This window comes from Oncorhynchus tshawytscha, linkage group LG31 (assembly GCF_018296145.1).
Source record: "Oncorhynchus tshawytscha isolate Ot180627B linkage group LG31, Otsh_v2.0, whole genome shotgun sequence".
NCBI lineage: Eukaryota > Metazoa > Chordata > Actinopteri > Salmoniformes > Salmonidae > Oncorhynchus > Oncorhynchus tshawytscha.
In genome coordinates this window covers 10,012,347-10,031,701 of record NC_056459.1, presented here as the reverse complement: position 1 = coordinate 10,031,701, position 19,355 = coordinate 10,012,347, and the positions used below count along the sequence as shown (strand labels likewise).

The following is a 19,355-nucleotide window of genomic DNA, read 5'->3' as shown; positions in this document are numbered from 1 at the left end:
TAGCCTATGATGAAATATGTTGTTTCATTAATTGCTAAGGTGGCATTACATTTGCTGCATCCTGAAATCGATACTGGCGAGTCAGCTGAAGACCAATCAGCTGATCAAATAAGGAACTAGGCACGTGATTGCTCCCGGGAAAAGAAAGATGGCGGCGGATAATATGTACACAATCCACTTTTATGTCTTATTTGTTCTTTTAACGCTTCGATGTTCTTCTAGTTTTATCGGCAATGGTGAGAACTACCGACGGAATGTGAGTTTGATAGTAAATTGTTTATATTTATGTTGTACAGTAATAAAGTTCTATAAAGGTAGCTAACTAACTTCTCAGGGATAGCATCAGCTGTAGCTAACTAACTTCTGTTTGGATCCAGATTTCTGTATTTTGACCCGATATACTGCTAGATAGCACGTTAACATATTTTAGCTAGTTGGTGATTTCGAGCATTTTGGATATACACTTTGTGTTTGTATTTTGTAGCGCGAGCCATATTGGAATGATGATCAAAAATCATAATCATAATTTATCAATTGTTTCACCCCAGCCATTCATGCATAACGTAGCGACAGATTACACAATCCCTTGTGGGTGTGATTTTTAAACCAGGGAAATAGTTAATTCTAAGTATGTGGGTGTTTTGTTGGTGTGATTGATAGCGGTGGGTAATTAAAACACAATCTGTTATGGTAGTCTAGGTCCAAATGGCTTAACAGCTTCTACCCCCAGCCATAAATCTGCTGAACGCTCATCAAATGACTACCTGGACTATTTTTATTTGTTTTTTACCATGCTGCTTCTCGCTGTTTATTATTCGTCACTTTACCCCTACCTACATGTACAGTACATATTACCTCGACTAACCTGTACCCCCTGTTTATAACCTCGTTTCATTATTTTATCGTTATTCTTTTTTTACATTATTTTATTTAGTAAATAAAAACAGCATTTTTGGTTAAGGGCTTATAAGCATTTCATTTAAGGCTTGTATTTGGAGCATAACATTTGATTTAAAGAGCCATAACGGTACCCAAGAGCCCTCTACTGAAGATGCTGAGGTCAAATAGTGCTGAAACATATCTAAACCCTACTCTGTGCTGGCAATTTTTATTTTATTTTATCTTTATTTAACTAGGCAAGTCGGTTAAGAACAAATTTTTATTTTCAATGACGGCCTAGGAACAATGGGTTAACTGCCTGTTCAGGGGCAGAATGACAGATTTGTACCTTGTCAGCTCAGGGGTTTGAACTTGCAACCTTACTAGTCCAACGCTCTAACCACTAGGCTACCCTGCTGCAATCCCTCCATATCAAGTATGAATAAAATATTATTGATTCCACAAATGTATGGATTAAGTGTTGATTATGAACGGTCTCATTAGACTTCCTTGCATAGGTCAGTACTCAGTAGGACTCTGACCATGTCAGGACCAGTCACCAGACAATATTTTTGAGGGTTGTTGGCCTGAGGAGGAAATCTGTGCAAATCTGTTAATGATGTATGAATCACCTCTGCTTACAATTTCAGTTTGCTTGTAAGAATCTCATTCTGTGTCACTATGGGAAAATTATAAAATTTACCGTCTCTGTGTGACTTACCTCTTCCCAGTTATCCCTGGAGCTTAACCCTGGTCTAAACTCCTCGCTGACGCCGCTACCCCCTGGTGTTGGCTTGCTCCATGTGCGGGCGCTGGGCAAGAACAACACACTGCACTACCTCCTCTGCAGCCAGGGGGCGCCAGCATTACTACTGGTGCACACAAACTCCACTTCATCCAAGGTGAAGGTAGACTGGCCTGCCTTCTTGGTACAAAATACCACAGGCAGCCTGAAATTGACTCCGGAGAGCAGTGTTCTGTACAGCAACGCACTCGTCTTTACCAGGGTGAGTCATAAATTGATTGTCATCCTGTTCATAAGTGTCTGTTGAGGTGATATTCTAAGTAGCTGATACAGGTATCTCATCCAAATGCATAAGCAATAAAGATGAGCGAGATGCTAGGTTTTGATCCATAATCCAGGTTATTGAATATTCCAGGTCCAAAATTCATGCTCTAGACATTTCTTGTAGATCTTAAATGTTTGGATGGTTGTTATCAATATGGTAATACCTCTAACAAACACCTGGCTATTAACAAGAAGTTGATTTCAGACTGGGCAAAGCCATAGGTAACTCACTCACTAAACCAACTCATCATTTGTCTCTTGTCAGCTGTGGGAGTACGACGATGTCAACGACACAGCCGTCCCCGAGCACCTACCCCCCTCCAGCTTCTTCCAGCCCTACGATCTGCAGAACTTCACCTGGGATGACCTGAACAAGACACTTGACCCCATGGCCCACACCGCCCTGCTCTGTGGAAGAGGCGCCAGCGAGAGCTTCAGCAACGGTTCGCTCTGTCTGAAGGTAGGTGGAACTGCATCATCTAAAGCCTGTGTGATGAAATTAGACATAGGTCTGAATCTAGTGAAGATAGGCTATGCCTGGATCCACTCAACAGATACAGTGGGACATGGACTCATCTCTACATTAGACCACTTTTAAAGGTCTGAAAATGTCGGGCAAACTTTGATTTTATCACTTAAACTTGGTTACTGAAGTGAGTATTAATGATCAGTGCGATATGATTTATTTTATTACATGTTAGCTAGCCTGTATTCAACTACTATCTTCCTATCCTAGTTCTCAGCCTTTGATGTTGAGGGGCGGGACCAAGGCTGGCCCAGCCTCCTCCACAACGCAAACTCCTCCCAGCTGAGGGTGGTGCTGGACGGTGTGGTCCCGAGGTCCAATCGCTCCCGCTTCTCTCTAGAGCTACAGGTTGTGGGCGGCACCCAGGTCATGAGCAGAGTGGACGTGCTCCAGTCAATAGATGATGAATACACACCCTCCATATTCAAGGTGATGTCTCTGTGTGTTATAGACATGTAGTTGTACCAAAGATTTGTATAACTTAACTAAGATAGACCACAGCCTGTCGTTTCCAACTGGGAACAAATGTGGGTAAAACAAGAAATGAGATGGGCAGTGCCAAGCACGAGCTAGCGAGATTGTATTGGCCCGTTCAAATATACATCTGCATATTTCCGTTAGGGAACACCTACTCTGTGAAGTGCGCATGTGCAATAACTCAATTTACCTTTGTACTCCTAAACAAAGCAATTTTTAAAGACTTTAGCAAAGGGTAAAGTCTACAAAACTTAGTCCATTCTGTTCATAACAGATTATAGTTTTGGGAACAGAAAACTGTATTGAGAGCAAATGTTTCATCGTTGAGAAAATGTGCATAATGTCAGCCAAAATCCATCCTCTCCCCCTGCCGTCCACTGGGCATGCTCTCACTGGCATATTTGGTAGTGAGTGGAAATGCCAAGTGGATGCTTCATATTTACACATCCTGTGAAATATCTGTCTCGTTGTTCCATCTGCGGTTATACTAGAGTAAATGTTACTGAATAACAGTATTTAGATGTTTATATTTCAACAATTATTTTGTGGTTGATTTACTGTTCTTTACCTTCGTCTCTCTGTAGACTGTCACTGAAGCTTTCAGATGCTACAGTGTCCTCGTCTTTCCTCTCTTTTAGGTATCTCAGTGGGTGTCCTCTCCAGTCAACTCCACCTCTCCTGTTCTTGGCTACGCCCAATGGAAGCCCGTGGCCTACCGCAGGCCATCGCCTGTCTTTGAGGACGCCACTCCCTGCCGCCACTCAACCCCTGTCCCCGTAGCCCAGCTTCCCCCCTCCGGCCTAGTGCGGGCGTATTTTGGAGGGGAGCGCCAGACCACCGGGCTCAACATGACCTTCAGTATCACTGGAGACCCATTCTACAACACCACCAACTACCTCAGCTGGTAGGTAGCAGTTTACATCCTGTTGGTTCATCCTAGCTATAATAGGTTGCATTTTAGAAACTTTAACTGAATTATACACTAAATTGCAGTTTATAGCCCCTCCATTAACCAACTATCAAGCAGCTGAGGTTGATATCTCACACCATCACCAACTACCTGAAATGATAATGAAATTGTCAGCACTGGTAATATTCTTCCTCTTGCTTTTCGTACTTCAGGACTGTGTTGGTGGGGCTGGGCTCTCCTCCTGTGGACTCGTTCTCTCCCCTGGTTCTGGTCATCATGGCGGTGGGGCTGGGCACTCCCATGCTGATCATCCTGCTTGGCGGGGTATGTGTGTGTGTCCGCAAGAACAGGCCCCAACCACAGGTCTATGAGCCAATCAACTGAGGCCAAGCCAGGATATGTGTACTTTTAAGTCCTGCTTTGACCAGTTTCTTGCCAATGAGCAGACACCTCTGGGCCCATTTTTTTTCCAAAAGTTATCTGGATTTAGCCTATCGGATAGGATTGAATGCATAGAAATAGAATGGATGAATCATTTACTTGAATGGGGACAACTGTTCTATTACTTATATTTCTATGCATTTAATCCTATCTGAAAAACTGGGCCCTGGTGTCCGGCAGGTGTCACTCATTTATAAAAAATGAGGTACATGACTGTCTAATATGGCCACCCATTGTTGGCACAACGGGCCACTAAGGCTTTGACAGAAACACATTTTTAACCACTTGCATAATTTAGGAATGGGCTGAATCATCTTGTGGAAGAGAAAGCCCATGAATGAGTTGATTTAGTTGTGCTTGGAAATGCCAAAGGCTCCCATCTCAAACCTAACATTCCATGTGAGAACATATTTATCCAGAAAATTGTGAAAAGGCTAGTTACTGTAGTTAAGGATGTTTTTTCATTGTAAAACTCAAACGGCGTACACTGTCCCTCCAGTTCTGTGTAAAACAGTATATTATCTTATTGTTGCTCAACAAACATTAGTACATGATGACATGTTACACGTTTGGCACTGCCTATCTAGATATACTGACCTGACATGAGTCCTAACTAATAATGGACTCAAGCATATATCTGATGGCAGAAGAAGAGCTACAAAGGAGTAGGGGCTTTTTTTCTCTTCGATAACACTGATCTGAGGTCAGTTTGTACTGTAATGGTTTAGGAATTGGTCAAACTAAAATAATCCAAGATCTGCACCTGAAGGAGACTCATACCTGGAGCAGTGAAAGGAAAATAAATCTCAAGAGAAGAAGCTTAAAGGAACAAGATTTGTTGCTTTCTTTCCCAACCCCTTGGATGTTATTGGTTGGGGTAAGGGGAAGCCTAGTTAGGGTCCATGTGCTACACCCAAAGTGAACTGAAATGCGATGTTTGATTTAATGTCAATGAAGTTAGAAATCGGTATGGGATTACAAAATATTTGATAATATTGTAATTAATGTTACTACTTTTAAGGCCGTGTTGATTATAGTTCTCCTTTGGAATTAATTTAAAACAAGCTTCAAAGTCATATTCTGGTTGTAATCACAGTACAAGAGAATAAATGGCCTTGATTATTTACCTGTATTTGTCTATTAGGCAACAATGTGTTACCTTAATTTTAGGACTAAATGCTAAATTTAATGCAAAAACACCAGTACCTGAAATATTATTATGCAAGAATCTAATACACAGGTCACATTCATTTGTATTTTGAGGAAATGCTCCCTTTCAATAGTAATGTAATGGTCTGTCCATAATTGTCTTTTTCTTGAAGAAATGTACTGGCAAGTTATTTCCTGCTCTCATTTATTTTTCTTTTAAAACAATGGTACACAATGTCATAAGATGTTTAAAAAATGACATGTAAATAACTGGTTTCTTGGCCACATTAAATACACAAAGTTTAAGATGTGTTTTTAAAAAACTTTTCATCACTACTAGAGGGTGAAAAGACACCATTCATATTAGAATGTACATCATTGTATTACAAAAATCCATATCAATACAAATATATTTTTTACATATCTAATCTCATTATTCAACTACATTTAAACTAAGGTGCAGGGGATGCTAGCTCTTGGGGTGCATTTTTCCATTGCAGGCAAGCATTAAATGACAACTAAGAAAAAGTGCAGTCAGCTAACGAGTCTCATGTGAGGCAGTCGATGTATAGTTACATGCTTGTTAAATCCCATGACCTGGCCAATCACATGAGGATGCTGTAAGATAACATTAATGTCCAATCAAATTATGTCCAGCAGTGAAAGATCCCGGGGCAGAAACTACAACTGACATTGCTGCCATCAGACCATACCAAGACAGCCATCTTAGTTGAAAGTAGTGTTCCTGGATACATTCAACTACCCCGGTCACCTAAGTAGGTTAGAGCAGTGTCCTTCCACAGTGTCCTCGACCATGTCTCCATCTGCCAGTATGTTAAGCTCCTCCAGGTCTAGCGGATCGATCTTAAGGGGGTTATGCAGGGTGAAGTCGTCTGCATCAAATCCCAGCATGGGCAGAACACCAGATAAATCCTCATAGGCTGCTTTGTCTGCTAAGTGGGAAACAAAGACAAAGTGGATAAGAGCGAAAGAGTGAGGCTGGGATTCAATCCGATTGCGGGTTATAGGCATTGTGACTTAAAGTCAAGGCTCCCGTTCACAGATATCCCATTCACAGGAAACGCTGCATATGACAGCTCAATCAGAAATAGCTTTTAGCAGCCGCCATCGGATTGAATCCTTGCCCTTTTTAAAAATATATAGAGACAAGATAAGCTTTAAAAAGGTTACAATTGCGGTGCAACTTATGTTTTTTTCAATTACCAGGTCTAACATTTCAGGGATTATTTACTTAGGGTGTAGTTTCATCCAGACAGTAAGTCCATTAGTTGGTATTGAATAACCAACAAATGGACATACAATTGTCTGGATGAAACGACAGCGACCTGTGTAAGTCGAAAATAAGGTAATACTTCCCCAAAAACAATCTAACTGCTGCAAGCAATTAAAAAAGTGCAAGAGGGGGGAGAGAGTGGGCCCTACCTGTCATAAAGTCTGCACTGGTTTGGTTCTGGCAGTGGAGGGACATCTGAGGACCCTGGTTCCCACAGTAAACCCCTCCATCTTTCCCCTCCACAGCCTGAGGCCCAGAATCTCCCCAGACAGGCTCCTTACTGAGCTGTCCCAGCTGGGCAGAGGTGTGGACAACCAGACAAGATTAGAGAATTAGATTGAAACTATGCACAGTGAGTGAATCAACAGGTCAAATGGAGTTGTCCTTTTCAATACTGTTAGATTATTTACAGTTTTAGGTCTTAGACTACCTGCTGGGAGAGTGCCTGAGTCTGGCGTGGTGTGAGATGTAGGCCCATGTAGGACTCCTGCTGTAAATGGTTCAGTATGAAAGTGTCCTGAGAGAGCAGAAAAGAAGTAAGTACCATTAATAGGGCTGCACAATTGATCGAATTCCCATCGAAATATGGACATGTGCAACATCCATATCGCATTACAATATTTTGAAACGCATCTCAGTCGCCTGTAATGTCCTTTTAATAGTTTACTCGGTTTTTCTTTCTCCTCTTACGGCTGCTTCCCACACACAAGAAAACCACCCAGTCACTCAAGCAGCACAGTTCCTCTTCTCTCTTAGATTCCTTATACAGATGTAGGATCTTCATTTGAGACCGTTTGCTACAGCAGGAAAATAATCCAGTTCACCCAAGTGTTGATCTATATCGCATGTCAAATCGCAGTATTTGATTTATTTCTTTTTTAATCGTTATTCTTTTTTTTTTTTGGCCCATATCGTGCAGCCCTACATTACCATATCTTTCTGACAGACCAAACATAAAATGGCCTCTTATTGATCCTAAACGTAGCCTAAACTGTACACACTGACACTATCCAAACTAAACTCAAACTAGTGAAAATAGACATACACAATATGCAACAGATGGGGATATTCTCACATTGTAGAGGCCTGGATTGTTGTCCATTAAGGAGTTAATCTGTGAGAAGATTTTGGTCGACTCAATCTGGTCCTTCTGACTTGGCACTTTCTGATGTGCCCAGCTCCTTCCCTGGGCTTGGGTCTGATGCTTACGAGTCATCGTTGGTACTTTTTGTGGGTTTGACATGTTCTGCCCATTCAAGTCAAGGCTCTGAGCTGGCGGGTATGCACACTGGAGATTCCACTGATGTTGCTCATGCTGCTGTTGCTGGTAGCCATTTGTCTGCTGCTGTTGGTAGAGTTGAACCTGCTGGAGCTGATGTTGCTGCAGTAGCAGCTCATCTTGTCGACATGCTCGGTTTTGCTGAGGTTGTCTTTGGTACGCTTGTTGTTGATCATGTTGCTGATGTGGGTGTTGCTGGTATTGTTGCCTTTGCTTTTCTAGCTGGTGCTGTGGAAGGTTTTGGTACACTTGTTTCTGTTGTTTTTGCTGTTGTCTTTGATGCTGTTCCTCTTGTGATTGATGTAGGTGTTGTTGCTGTGGGTTCTCACAATGGTTTGACCCTCTTTGATATTGCTGTTTTATGTCCAGGTCCTGACTTTCTGTCTGGACATGCTGGATCTGGCATTGATATAGTTGATTTGGGTGCTGGTACTGTTGTCGATGGTGATATTGCAGTTGTTGGAGGTTGTGTGTCTGTGGGAGCTGTAGCTGTGGGTGTTGTTGGTCTTGTTGTTGTTGATGCCTGGATTTCTCTTGGTGTGGTGGTGGTTCCTGGCTGGGTTGCTGCTGCCCCTCTGTCAGAGAATGCTGCTGAGCTGCTGGAGTACCTTCGTGTTGAGGTTGGCAGTGAGGATACCCTGGTGGCCTTGACTCCTGTGGTAATTGGTTGGTGTTCAGGAGAACTCCCTTGGAATTGAAATAAGAGCAATACATCAAACAATGTCTTAATATGGAGTTCTATGAAACCATCTTATTAACAAAAACATCACTTCAATTCCAGTTTGTTTGATATACCTGAGTTATAGAAGATAACTTTGGAGACCCAACAGGTGAAAACTGTTTCGATTGGAGCCAGCGAGACTCTCCACCAGTGGGAACGACCAGTGGGCTGAGGGGAGTCCGCCTTCTTAACGAAGGCACCTGCGTCTGGCTAATTGGACGTGGGGAGCAGGATAGGGAAGAGGAGGAGCAAGAGCGAGATCCGCCAATCCCACTGCTGTTGCTACAGTGGCTAGTTGCGGATTTCAGGGATAGGCCGCTTAGGGAAGAGCTGCTGAGGAAGGACTGGAGGGATTGGTTGCTAGGGGATGACTGCAGAGAAGAGTTGCTGAGTGACAAGTTCAAGGAGGTGGAGTTTAGAGAGCTGGAAAGGGAGTGGCTGCGCAGAGAGGCTTGAATATTGGGGTTGCTGTGGGAGGACTGGAGCAATGGGTTACTGTACGAGCCTTGGAGAGACAACGACAAACCTGAGAACACAAGGAAAGGAATGGACACCATCACCATATGAACCTACCTAAACCGACACCAACATACACTAAGAACTTAGCACACAGACAAACACACCTGGCATGGGAAATTCATCATCTCTGGCTTCAAGGTGAGCGGGAGTTCCAGGTAGGTGGCCAGTACTGCAGGCAGTGGGTTTGTGTGAGTCCCCACCTACTGGCTGTGGGGAGGGGAGGTGCAGGCTGGAGAGATCGGGCAAGGAGCCACTTGCATTGAGAGCGGAATGGACATTGAGAGCCCTGAACTGCTGATCTGGCGAGGACAGGATGCTGGAGAAACCGCAAGAGAGAAGGATAGGAGAAAGGGAGGTGGTTCAGGGCACAGGGTTTGCCTTTCTTTTAGACAATATTCATTTGGAAAAGCAGAACATACTTTATACCAGGGACTTTATGTGATTTGACTCCAGTGGGAAGTGCAGGAAGCTAAGATGAGACAAACAATTAGCAAGGATACATCAATGAGAAAAATAGTCATCCATCCGCTAGAGCACATTGTGCAATACTGAACCCATTCGTATAGGAAATATGAAGCATTGTGGATGGTTACGTTGGCAAGAAATAATACCTTTTTGGTATTCCTTAATGGTTTTTCCTCTTCAAGGACATTCTCCTCAATTAGAGGCACTGGATATGGAAAACCTGAGGTGATGGAGAGGAAACCATCAGGTGCAAAAATCTAATAGATTAATACATGATATAGGAAAGAAAACTCACTTTCAAGGAGGCATTTGCAAGAATTACCTAAGGAATAATACTGAAACACTGAACACAATGACTAAATCAATACAACTGGCATTGTGGACTTACCATTGTGCCTGTTCTGTGAGATTAAAGGCTGCTGGTCCCCTGCGTGGGTGTTCCTCACACTGGTGTGCAGGGCCGAGTCTGAGTTAGTTCTGGGGAGGAGAGCACACATTTCAGAGGGGAAAGCAAGAGTGTAGAAGAACAGTAGAGAAACACGATGGGTACGTTGCTCACCTATTAAGTGCTGTTAAGGGAGGGTGCATCAAGTGGCTTTTGTCCACTGGAGAGCTGATAGACCAGTTCCTTTTTGGGTGACAGAATCAGTCGATATGTATATGTATTAGGATGTTTATTATTAAGTTTACAAAATGTATCATTTTGGATTGCGCCGACCCTTACCTTCTCAAGCTGGGTTCAAGTTGTTGAGACGGGTGAACTGAGCGGTAGGGAGAGTTGTCAATCTGTGAGGGAGTGTTAAGGCTATACAGAGTGCCCTTGGAAAACCTAGGCATAGGCCGACTGTTGGCAAACAATGGTACACAAAGTTGACGGGGCATTTCTTCTACAGTGTGTACATGATTAATCCCCTCTATCTGCTACTTAAGTGGATCAACAGTTAAAGGGCTCCCGAGTGGTGCAGCGGTCTAAGGCACCACTACAGTCCCTGGGTCAAATCCAGGCTGAATCACATCTGGCCGTGATTGGAAGTCCCATAGAGCGGCGCACAATTGGCCCAGCGTCGCAGGGGTAAGCAGTCATTGTAAATAAAAATTTGTTCTTAACTGACTTGCATAGTTAAATAAAGGTTTAATTTTAAAAAGTGAACATTTTTAAAAAAAAAGGTCCAATGCATCTATTTTTACCTCAATATCAAATCATTTCTGGGTAACATACCTTACGAAGATCGTTTTCAATTAAAATGGTCAGAAAGTAACACATAGCTTCTTGGCAAACAGACATTCCTCAAGCAAGAATTCTAATAGGACTGTCTAGGAATGGTTTGAGTGGTGAGGGGAAACCTGAAAACTAGCTGTTATTGGCAGAGGTTTGGAACACTTTCTTATTGGTTAATTAAGTCATTTACTGCTTGGTGATGTCACCAGGCAGCCAAAACTCCATCCCACTAAAACGGCCTGAAATATCAGCATGTCTTTTCAAACTCTTACACTAATGTCATTATTTATTTCACTGTATAATTTCAATTTATAAATTCAGCAAAAAAAGAAACATCCCTTTTTCAGGACCCTGTCTTTCAAAGATAATTAGTCAAAATCCAAATAACTTAACAGATCTACATTGTAAAGGGTTTAAACACAGTTTCCCATGCTTGTTCAATGAACCATAAACAATTAATGAACATGCACCTGTGGAACGGTCATTAAGATACTAACAGTTTGCAGATGGTAGGCAATTAAGGTCAGTTATGAAAACTTAGGACACTAAAGAAGCCTTTCTACTGACTCTGAAAAACATCAAAAGAAAGATGCCCAGGGACCCGGTTCATGTGCGTGAACGTACCTTAAGCATGCTGGAAGGAGGCATGAGGACTGCAGATGTGGCCAGGGCAATAAATTGCAATGTCCGTACTGTGAGACGCCAAAGACAGCACTACAGGGAGACAGGACGGACAGCTGATCATCCTCGCAGTGCAGACCACGTGTAACAACACCTGCACAGGATCGGTACATCCAAACATCACACCTGCGGGACAGGTACAGGATGGCAACAACAACTGCCCGAGTTACACCAGGAATGCACAATCCCTCCATCAGTGCTCAGACTGTCCGCAATAGGCTGAGAGAGGCTGGACTGAGGGCTTGTAGGCCTGTTGTAAGGCAGGTCCTCAACAGACATCACCGGCAACAGCGTTGCCTATGGGCACAAACCCACCGTCGCTGGACCAGACAGGACTGGCAAAAAGTGCTCTTCACTGACAAGTCTCGGTTTTGTCTCTCCAGGGGCGATGGTTGGATCCGCGTTTATCGTTGAAGGAATGAGCGTTACACCGAGGTCTGTACTCTGGAGCGGGATCGATTTGGAGGTGGAGGGTCCGTCATGGTCTGGGGCGGTGTGTCACAGCATCATCGGACTGAGCTTATCTCAACGCTGTGCGTTACAGGGAAGACATCCTCCTCCTTCATGTGGTACCCTTCCTGCTGGCTCATCCTGACATGACCCTCCAGCATGACAATGCCACCAGCCATACTGCTCGTTCTGTGTGTGATTTCTTGCAAGACAGGAATGACAGTGTTCTGCCATGGCCAGCGAAGAGCCCGGATCTCAATCCCATTGAGCACATCTGGGACCTGTTGGATCGGAGGGTGAGGGCTAGGGCCATTCCCCCCAGAGATGTCCGGGAACTTGCAGGTGCCTTGGTGGAAGAGTGGGGTAACATCTCACAGCGAGAACTGGCAAATCTGGTGCAGTCCATGAGGAGGAGATGCACTGCAGTACTTAATGCAGCTGCTGGCCACACCAGATACTGACCGTTACTTTTGATTTTGACACCCACTTTGTTCAGTTGTGTACCAGTAGTTTAGACAGACAGCTCGGTGCAATTCAACATGCACCTCTCATAAATAAAAGTAGTGATGAAGTCAATCTCTCCTCCACTTTCAGCCAGGAGAGATTGACATGCATATTATTAATAATTGCTCTCGGTGTCCATCCAAGGGCCAGCCGTGCTGCCCTGTTCTGAGCCAATTGCAATTTTCCAAAGTCCTTCTTTGTGGCACCTGACCACACGACTGAACAGTAGTCCAGGTGCAACAAAACTAGGGCCTGTAGGACCTGCCTTGCTGATAGTGTTGTTAAGAAGGCAGAGCATCACTTTATTGTAGACAGACTTCTCCCCATCTTAGCTACTACTGCATCAATATGTTTTGACCATGACAGTTTACAATCTAATGTTACTCCAAGCATATTAGTCATCAAAACTTGCTCAATTTCTATTATTTATTACAAGGATTAGTTAAGGTTTAGAGAGTTTTGTTCCAAATACAATGCTTTTAGTTTTAAAAATATTTAGGGCTAACTTATTCCTTGCCACCCACTCTGAAACTAACTGCAGCTCTATGTTGAGTGTTGCAGTCATTTCAGTCGCTGTAGTAGCTGGCGTGTGTAGTGTTGAGTCATCTGCATACATAGAAACTCTGGCTTTACTCAAAGTCAGTGGCATGTCGTTAGTACAATTGAAAAAAGCAAGGGGCCTAAACAATTTCCCTGGGGAATTCCTGATTCTAACTGGATTATATTTGATAGGCTTCCATTAAAGAACACCCTCTGTGTTCTGTTAGACAAGTAACTCTTTATCCACGTTATAGCAGGGGGAGTAAAGCCATAACACATACATTTTTCCAGCAGCAGACTATGATCATCTACAAGTCCATGCTAGGTAAAGCTCCGCCTTATCTCAGTTCACTGGTCACGATGGCAACACCCACCCACAGCACGCGCTCCAGCAGGTGTATCTCACTGATCATCCCTAAAGCCAACACCTCATTTGGCCGCCTTTCGTTCCAGTTCTCTGCTGCCTGTGACTGGAACGAATTGCAAAAATCGCTGAAGTTGGAGACTTTTATCTCCCTCACCAACTTCAAACATCTGCTATCTGAGCAGCTAACCGATCGCTGCAGCTGTACATACATAGTCCATCGGTAAATAGCCCACCCATTTTTACCTACCTCATCCCCATACTGTTTTTATTTATTTACTTTTCTGCTCTTTTGCACACCAATATCTCTACCTGTACATGACCATCTGATCATTTATCACTCCAGTGTTAATCTGCAAAATTGTAATTATTTGCCTACCTCCTCATGCCTTTTGCACGCAATGTATATAGACTTTTTTTTCTACTGTGTTATTGACTTGTTAATTGTTTACTCCATGTGTAACTCTGTTGTCTGTTCACACTGCTATGCTTTATCTTGGCCAGGTCGCAGTTGCAAATGAGAACTTGTTCTCAACTAGCCTACCTGGTTAAGTAAAGGTGAAATAAAAATAAAATCAATAATGTCAAAAGCTATATTGAATTCTAACAAGACAGCCCCCACAATCATTTTATCATCAATTTCTCTCAGCCAATCATCAGTCAGTGTAAGTGATGTGCTTGTTGAGTGTCCTTCCCTATAAGCATGCTGAAATTCTGTTGTCAATTTGTTTACTGTAAAATAGCATTGTATCTGATCAAACACCATTTTTTCCAGAAGTGTACTAAGGGTTGGTAACAGGCTGATTGGTCGGCTATTTGAGTCAGTAAAGGGGGCTTTACTATTCTTGGGTAGTGGAATTGCTTTATCTTCCCTCCAGGCCTGGGGGCACATGGTCTCTAGTAGGCTTAAATTGAAGATCTGGCAAATATGAGTGTCAATAACGTAACAAAATGTGGAAAAAGTGAAGGGGTCTGAATACTTACCTAATGCAGTATACGGGGAAATCACTTTTTTGACTGCACTGGGCCTTTAACCTTAGACAGTAGTATGGCATTTGACCCTGCACGCTTTTACCAACAATAGTTGTTTGGTCATCTTGCCATACAGACAATAGGAAGTAGGCTACTGTAGATGTAAAGCAATAGTTCAACACATTATTGCAATATTGTGGTGAACTATTGCTTTACATCCACTGTTATGGTCATCCTCCATGCACGTCAGATATCTGGGAAGCATGGAGGAAAACCGTCATTTTTGTGTGCTTACTATACTACAGTTGCAAATGGCTAACTTTAGCATTTACCATTAGAAACCCTTTCCCTAAAAGCATCTGTTTCTGCTTTAGCCGCCCCCCCCGTATTAACTTTAAGGCATGGGAGCCACGAAGCAATAAAGACGTTACACTAGCAGTGACCTCACTTCACTTTAAGGGACCCACACTGGCTGTCCTTTGACTGACCATAAAGGATACATGTTTCCTGTTTGGCCTGACCGGAAAACTGAGCCGCCCCTCTCCTTGTGCCCACTCTGCCATTGGGTGAAGTTTTGTGGGGCAGCCATTGTCTGGACTACAGGGGAGCTGACCCTAACAGAGTCAGACAGATCAACAGTTCATTTGACTTTCAGTAGCCTGCATCATATAACCATTGCTATAGCCTGTATGTAATTAGGCTTATAGATATAAATATAGTTTTAAGTAGTAGGTAATGTAGTTATAAGTAGTACGTAATGTAGTTATAAGTAAAATGTAAGTAATAAATCTAACCTGTACATCTGAAATGCTTCTCCCAATCTGGTTGACATTGGGAAGGGAGCCTCCATAATAGGTGCCCAGGCTTCTGGCCTGCCGCGCTCTCTGGACCTGAATCTGAGACCCGGAAAGAGTGGGGGGATAAAGAAGGAGTGAATAAAGACGACAACTACTTTAATTTAGTTGATTATCAGAAGAAAAAAAATTGCATTTACAGTCAGTTCTATAATAGTCTCACTTGTATAATGGAATTACTGGTGAATGTATAACTCAGACTAAGTATATTCCGTATATAGTGACACCATAAGAGTGAGTCAAGGAGACTGTCGGCTCGATCTCGGAAAGAATACCCTCTGACTGCCAACCCTTGGCCTGAACATGGGAATCAGATACTGCAGGAGAAAGACCCTTGCATACTTTAAAAGCCCATGTGCAATAAACCATGAGTATAGCTGGGTACCATCTCCTACAGCCACTGTATTTTAAGGAAAGTGTAGCATGGTGGTTCGGTAACATGACTTGAGAGCCTTTGAATTCAGGTATTAATGATATGAAAAGTGTGGGCTATGTAAGAGGTCAAAGTGCTACCGTAGTGCCATGAGGTCTTGGCTCCTCAGTTTCAAGCCAGAGCATGGGGCTGCACCTCATTTCACTTGACACCAGAGACTTAATCAATAGGATACTGCATTGTGTTCACAACATTGAAGATTGAGATGCAATGTAGCCGAGCTATGAGAAGGACGGTGCGCTCTATAATGCAGAATAGGGAAACTCGAACTTGTGCACTTCACACATACTGTATGTCTATCATGTTTCAAACATATTTATTACACCCCTGTAGGGTTGACCCCATTTAGTCGACTGGTCGATTGTTTGGTCGATAGGCTGTTGGTCGATTGAGACTTCTTTAGTCGAGGAGTAACAACAACAATAATTATTATTGATTTGCGCCTGTCTGAGTGGACTAATCCATTGTGGAGGCCATGGGGATGGCACAGTCCATCAATAAGACATGCTACTGTATTTCGATATGGTTATACAAGAACAATGGTGCAACACTAATACAAATATTAGTTTAGAACAAATGCACTTTCTCCCACGCTGCATAGTGGTCACTGTCTGCAGTTCTGAAACATCAGTGCGCTGTTTTCCTCAACCATGTTGCTATGTGCATAATAGCAATGTTAACCAGCATATTGGTGTTGAGAACACCATCGAGCTGTAGGCCAAAGAGCACATCCTGTTAAGTCTTAATACCATAACTTACTTAGGCCTAATACAATAACCCCCCTGCCAGGGACAGCCCTACACCCCTGGCAAAAAGCTGGAGTCAAATACACAGAAGGCAATTAGATTCCAAAATGCTAAAGTATCATATTTGTCACTACTTAATACACTCACTACACTGTGAGGTTGTAGTACTCCAACTGTGTAGTGGGACACGACACTCGCATAAAAATAGAATAGTATTTATATTTCCTATGGGCACAATAACAAATCAGGGCAACCCCTAGCCTAATAGACACCCCCATAAATAGCAACGTGGGGGCATATCCCATAAGTGTTAACATATTCACATTACCAGTGGTGGAAAAACTACCCAATTGTCATACTTGAGTAAAAGTAAAGATACCTTAATAGAAAATGACTCAAGTAAAAGTGAAATTCTCGCAGTAAAAATACTACTTGAGTAAAAATCTAAAAGTATTGGGTTTTAAATATACTTAAGTACCAAAAGTAAAAGTACAAGTAGAAATCATTTAAAATTCCTTATATTAAGCAAACCATACCTCATCGTGTTCTTGCATTTTTTGTTTGTTTACAGATAGCCAAAGGCACTCTCCTATACTTACACATAATTTAATTTATTACACACGAAGCATGTATTTAGTGAGTCCGTCAGATCAGAGGCAGCAGGGATGACCAGGATGTTCTCTTTTTAAGTGTGGGAATTAGACCATTTTTCTGTCCTGCTAAGCATTCAAAATGTAACAACTACCTTTGGGTGTGAGGGAAAATGTATGGAGTAAAAAGTACATCATTTTCTTTAGGAATGAAGTAAAAGTTGTAAAAAATATAAATAATAAAGTAAAGTACAGATACCCCAAAAAACGACTTAAGTAGTACTTGCAAGTATGTCTACTTAAGTACTTTACACCACTGCACATTACGCAGGCTACCCAAAGAGTGCAATTTGTAATTCTAGCCTTGCAGATTGTGGGCAGCCTGCACTCCATGCATCTGTATGGCAAATCAACAGGTGTGTTAAGCATAAATGGTGTATAAATCAATATAACGCACATATTATGTTTAAAGGTTATATTACAGTAAGAGTGTTTTGAAGTTAAATTATATCGACAGTTTGGATTAAACAGATTTGTCAACCGGCGTATTTGCAGTGAAAGTCTCTATAGTGCAAAATTAAACGCGATGCTTGATATGGCCTGGAATTGATTGCGCCTCTGAAAAGTGAAAACAAAGTGATCTGACTGTCGGGTGGTCAACATCACTGACGTTTGAATATTTTTGACAGCTTTATGGCGTCTCCTGTTTTATCAACACGAAGTTCGTAGGCCTGTCCTCTTGACTCACCCTGGTGGAAGTGATGTCCATCATAACCTCCTGGAAGGCTGCGGTGTCCTCAGCTTGTCGCTGGGTGAGGAGTGCTATCTTCTCGCTAAACTTTCGCGGATTGCAGGACCCATTACTAGATCCTGACCTCTGGCCAGCCCCGCAGCACCCATTTCCTGTGCCTGCAAGAAACATAACTGACCACAACTAGTGTACAGTTATCTAGACACAAGCCCCCGGAGAGAACAAGTTGCAACCCGTGACGGACCACTTTATGCACGTCGTTTCGAAAGGCATTGTGGGATATGGTGTTCTTTAATCGAAGAGGGACAAGTGTAAATAACAAAATTAAACTACAAGCCCATGCTTCATTTTTTTCATCACAGACAAACTACTTGGTGAATGTGGGATGTGTAGTTTTGGGTCCCATTACATTGGAACGAATTTGTAATTACATTTTTTTGTTTTTTAAGTAACCTTTATTTAACTAGGCGAGTCAGTTAAGAACAAATTGTTCTTTACAATGACGGCCTACACCTGCCAAATCTGGACGACAGCCAATTGTGCGCCACCCTATGAAACTCCCAATCACGGCCGGTTGTGATTCAGCCTGGAATCGAACCAGGGTCTGTAGCGATGCCTCTAGCACTGAGATGCATTGCCTTTGAACGCTGTGCCACTTGGGAGCCCATTTTTATAGTGCATGTTTGCAGTTTCTCACAGATTGACATTTCTAAAACAAATTAACTATGGCTAATGTATTAAAGGTTTATATACCAGTCAAAAGTTTGGACACACCTACTCATTCAAGGGTTTTTCTTTATTCGTACTATTTTTTACATTGTAGAATAATAGTGAAGACATCAAAACTATGAAATGACACATATGGAATCATGTAGTAACCAAAAAAGTATTAAATCAAAAATACACTGCTCAAAAAAATAAAGGGAACACTAAAATAACACATCCTAGATCTGAATGAATGAAATATTCTTATTAAATACTTTTTTCTTTACATAGTTGAATGTGCTGACAACAAAATCACACAAAAATGATCAATGGAAATCATATTGCTCAACCCATAGAGGTCTGGATTTGGAGTCACACTCAAAATTAAAGTGGAAAACCACACTACAGGCTGATCCAACTTTGATGTAATGTCCTTAAAACAAGTCAAAATGAGGCTCAGTAGTGTGTGTGGCCTCCATGTGCCTGTATGACCTCCCTACAACGCCTGGGCATGCTCCTGATGAGGTGGCGGATGGTCTCCTGAGGAGGAACCCAGGGTCAACCGCACCAGCATATGGTCTCACAAGGGGTCTGAGGATCTCATCTCGGTACCTAATGGCAGTCAGGCTACCTCTGGCGAGCACATGGAGGGCTGTGCGGCCCCCCAAAGAAATGCCACCCCACACCATGACTGACCCACCGCCAAACCGGTCATGCTGGAGGATGTTGCAGGCAGCAGAACGTTCTCCACTGCGTCTCCAGCTCTGTCACGTCTGTCACGTGCTCAGTGTGAACCTGCTTTCATCTGTGAAGAGCA

The 19,355-nt window shown here is 42.7% G+C and overlaps 2 protein-coding genes across 4 annotated transcripts; one reads left to right on the top strand and one right to left on the bottom strand.

Annotated features, from left to right (window-relative positions):
* Positions 1 to 103: 103 nt before the first annotated feature.
* On the top strand, positions 104 to 5,872 carry LOC112229743 (glycosylated lysosomal membrane protein). The gene is made up of 6 exons (XM_024395754.2): positions 104 to 256; positions 1,611 to 1,886; positions 2,214 to 2,408; positions 2,685 to 2,903; positions 3,590 to 3,855; positions 4,074 to 5,872. Exons 1-6 carry the CDS (start codon positions 149 to 151, stop codon positions 4,243 to 4,245), a joined length of 1,236 nt encoding a protein of 411 aa, XP_024251522.1. The 5' UTR covers positions 104 to 148; the 3' UTR covers positions 4,246 to 5,872.
* Positions 5,643 to 18,096, bottom strand: crtc2 (CREB regulated transcription coactivator 2). 3 transcript variants are annotated; one of them, XM_024395744.2, is made up of 14 exons: positions 17,831 to 18,096; positions 15,254 to 15,355; positions 14,960 to 15,073; positions 10,454 to 10,515; positions 10,289 to 10,357; positions 10,118 to 10,206; positions 9,876 to 9,949; positions 9,684 to 9,733; positions 9,369 to 9,580; positions 8,820 to 9,271; positions 7,791 to 8,711; positions 7,176 to 7,262; positions 6,895 to 7,039; positions 5,643 to 6,404 (listed from the first exon to the last, which is right to left on the bottom strand). In XM_024395744.2, exons 1-14 carry the CDS (start codon positions 18,002 to 18,004, stop codon positions 6,220 to 6,222), a joined length of 2,736 nt encoding a protein of 911 aa, XP_024251512.1. In that variant the 5' UTR covers positions 18,005 to 18,096; the 3' UTR covers positions 5,643 to 6,219. The 3 variants fall into 3 exon arrangements, with proteins under 3 accessions (XP_024251512.1, XP_024251513.1, XP_024251514.1); XM_024395745.2 differs by having other exon boundaries at positions 5,643 to 6,401; XM_024395746.2 differs by having other exon boundaries at positions 7,821 to 8,711.
* Between the last annotated feature and the right edge of the window lie 1,259 nt (positions 18,097 to 19,355).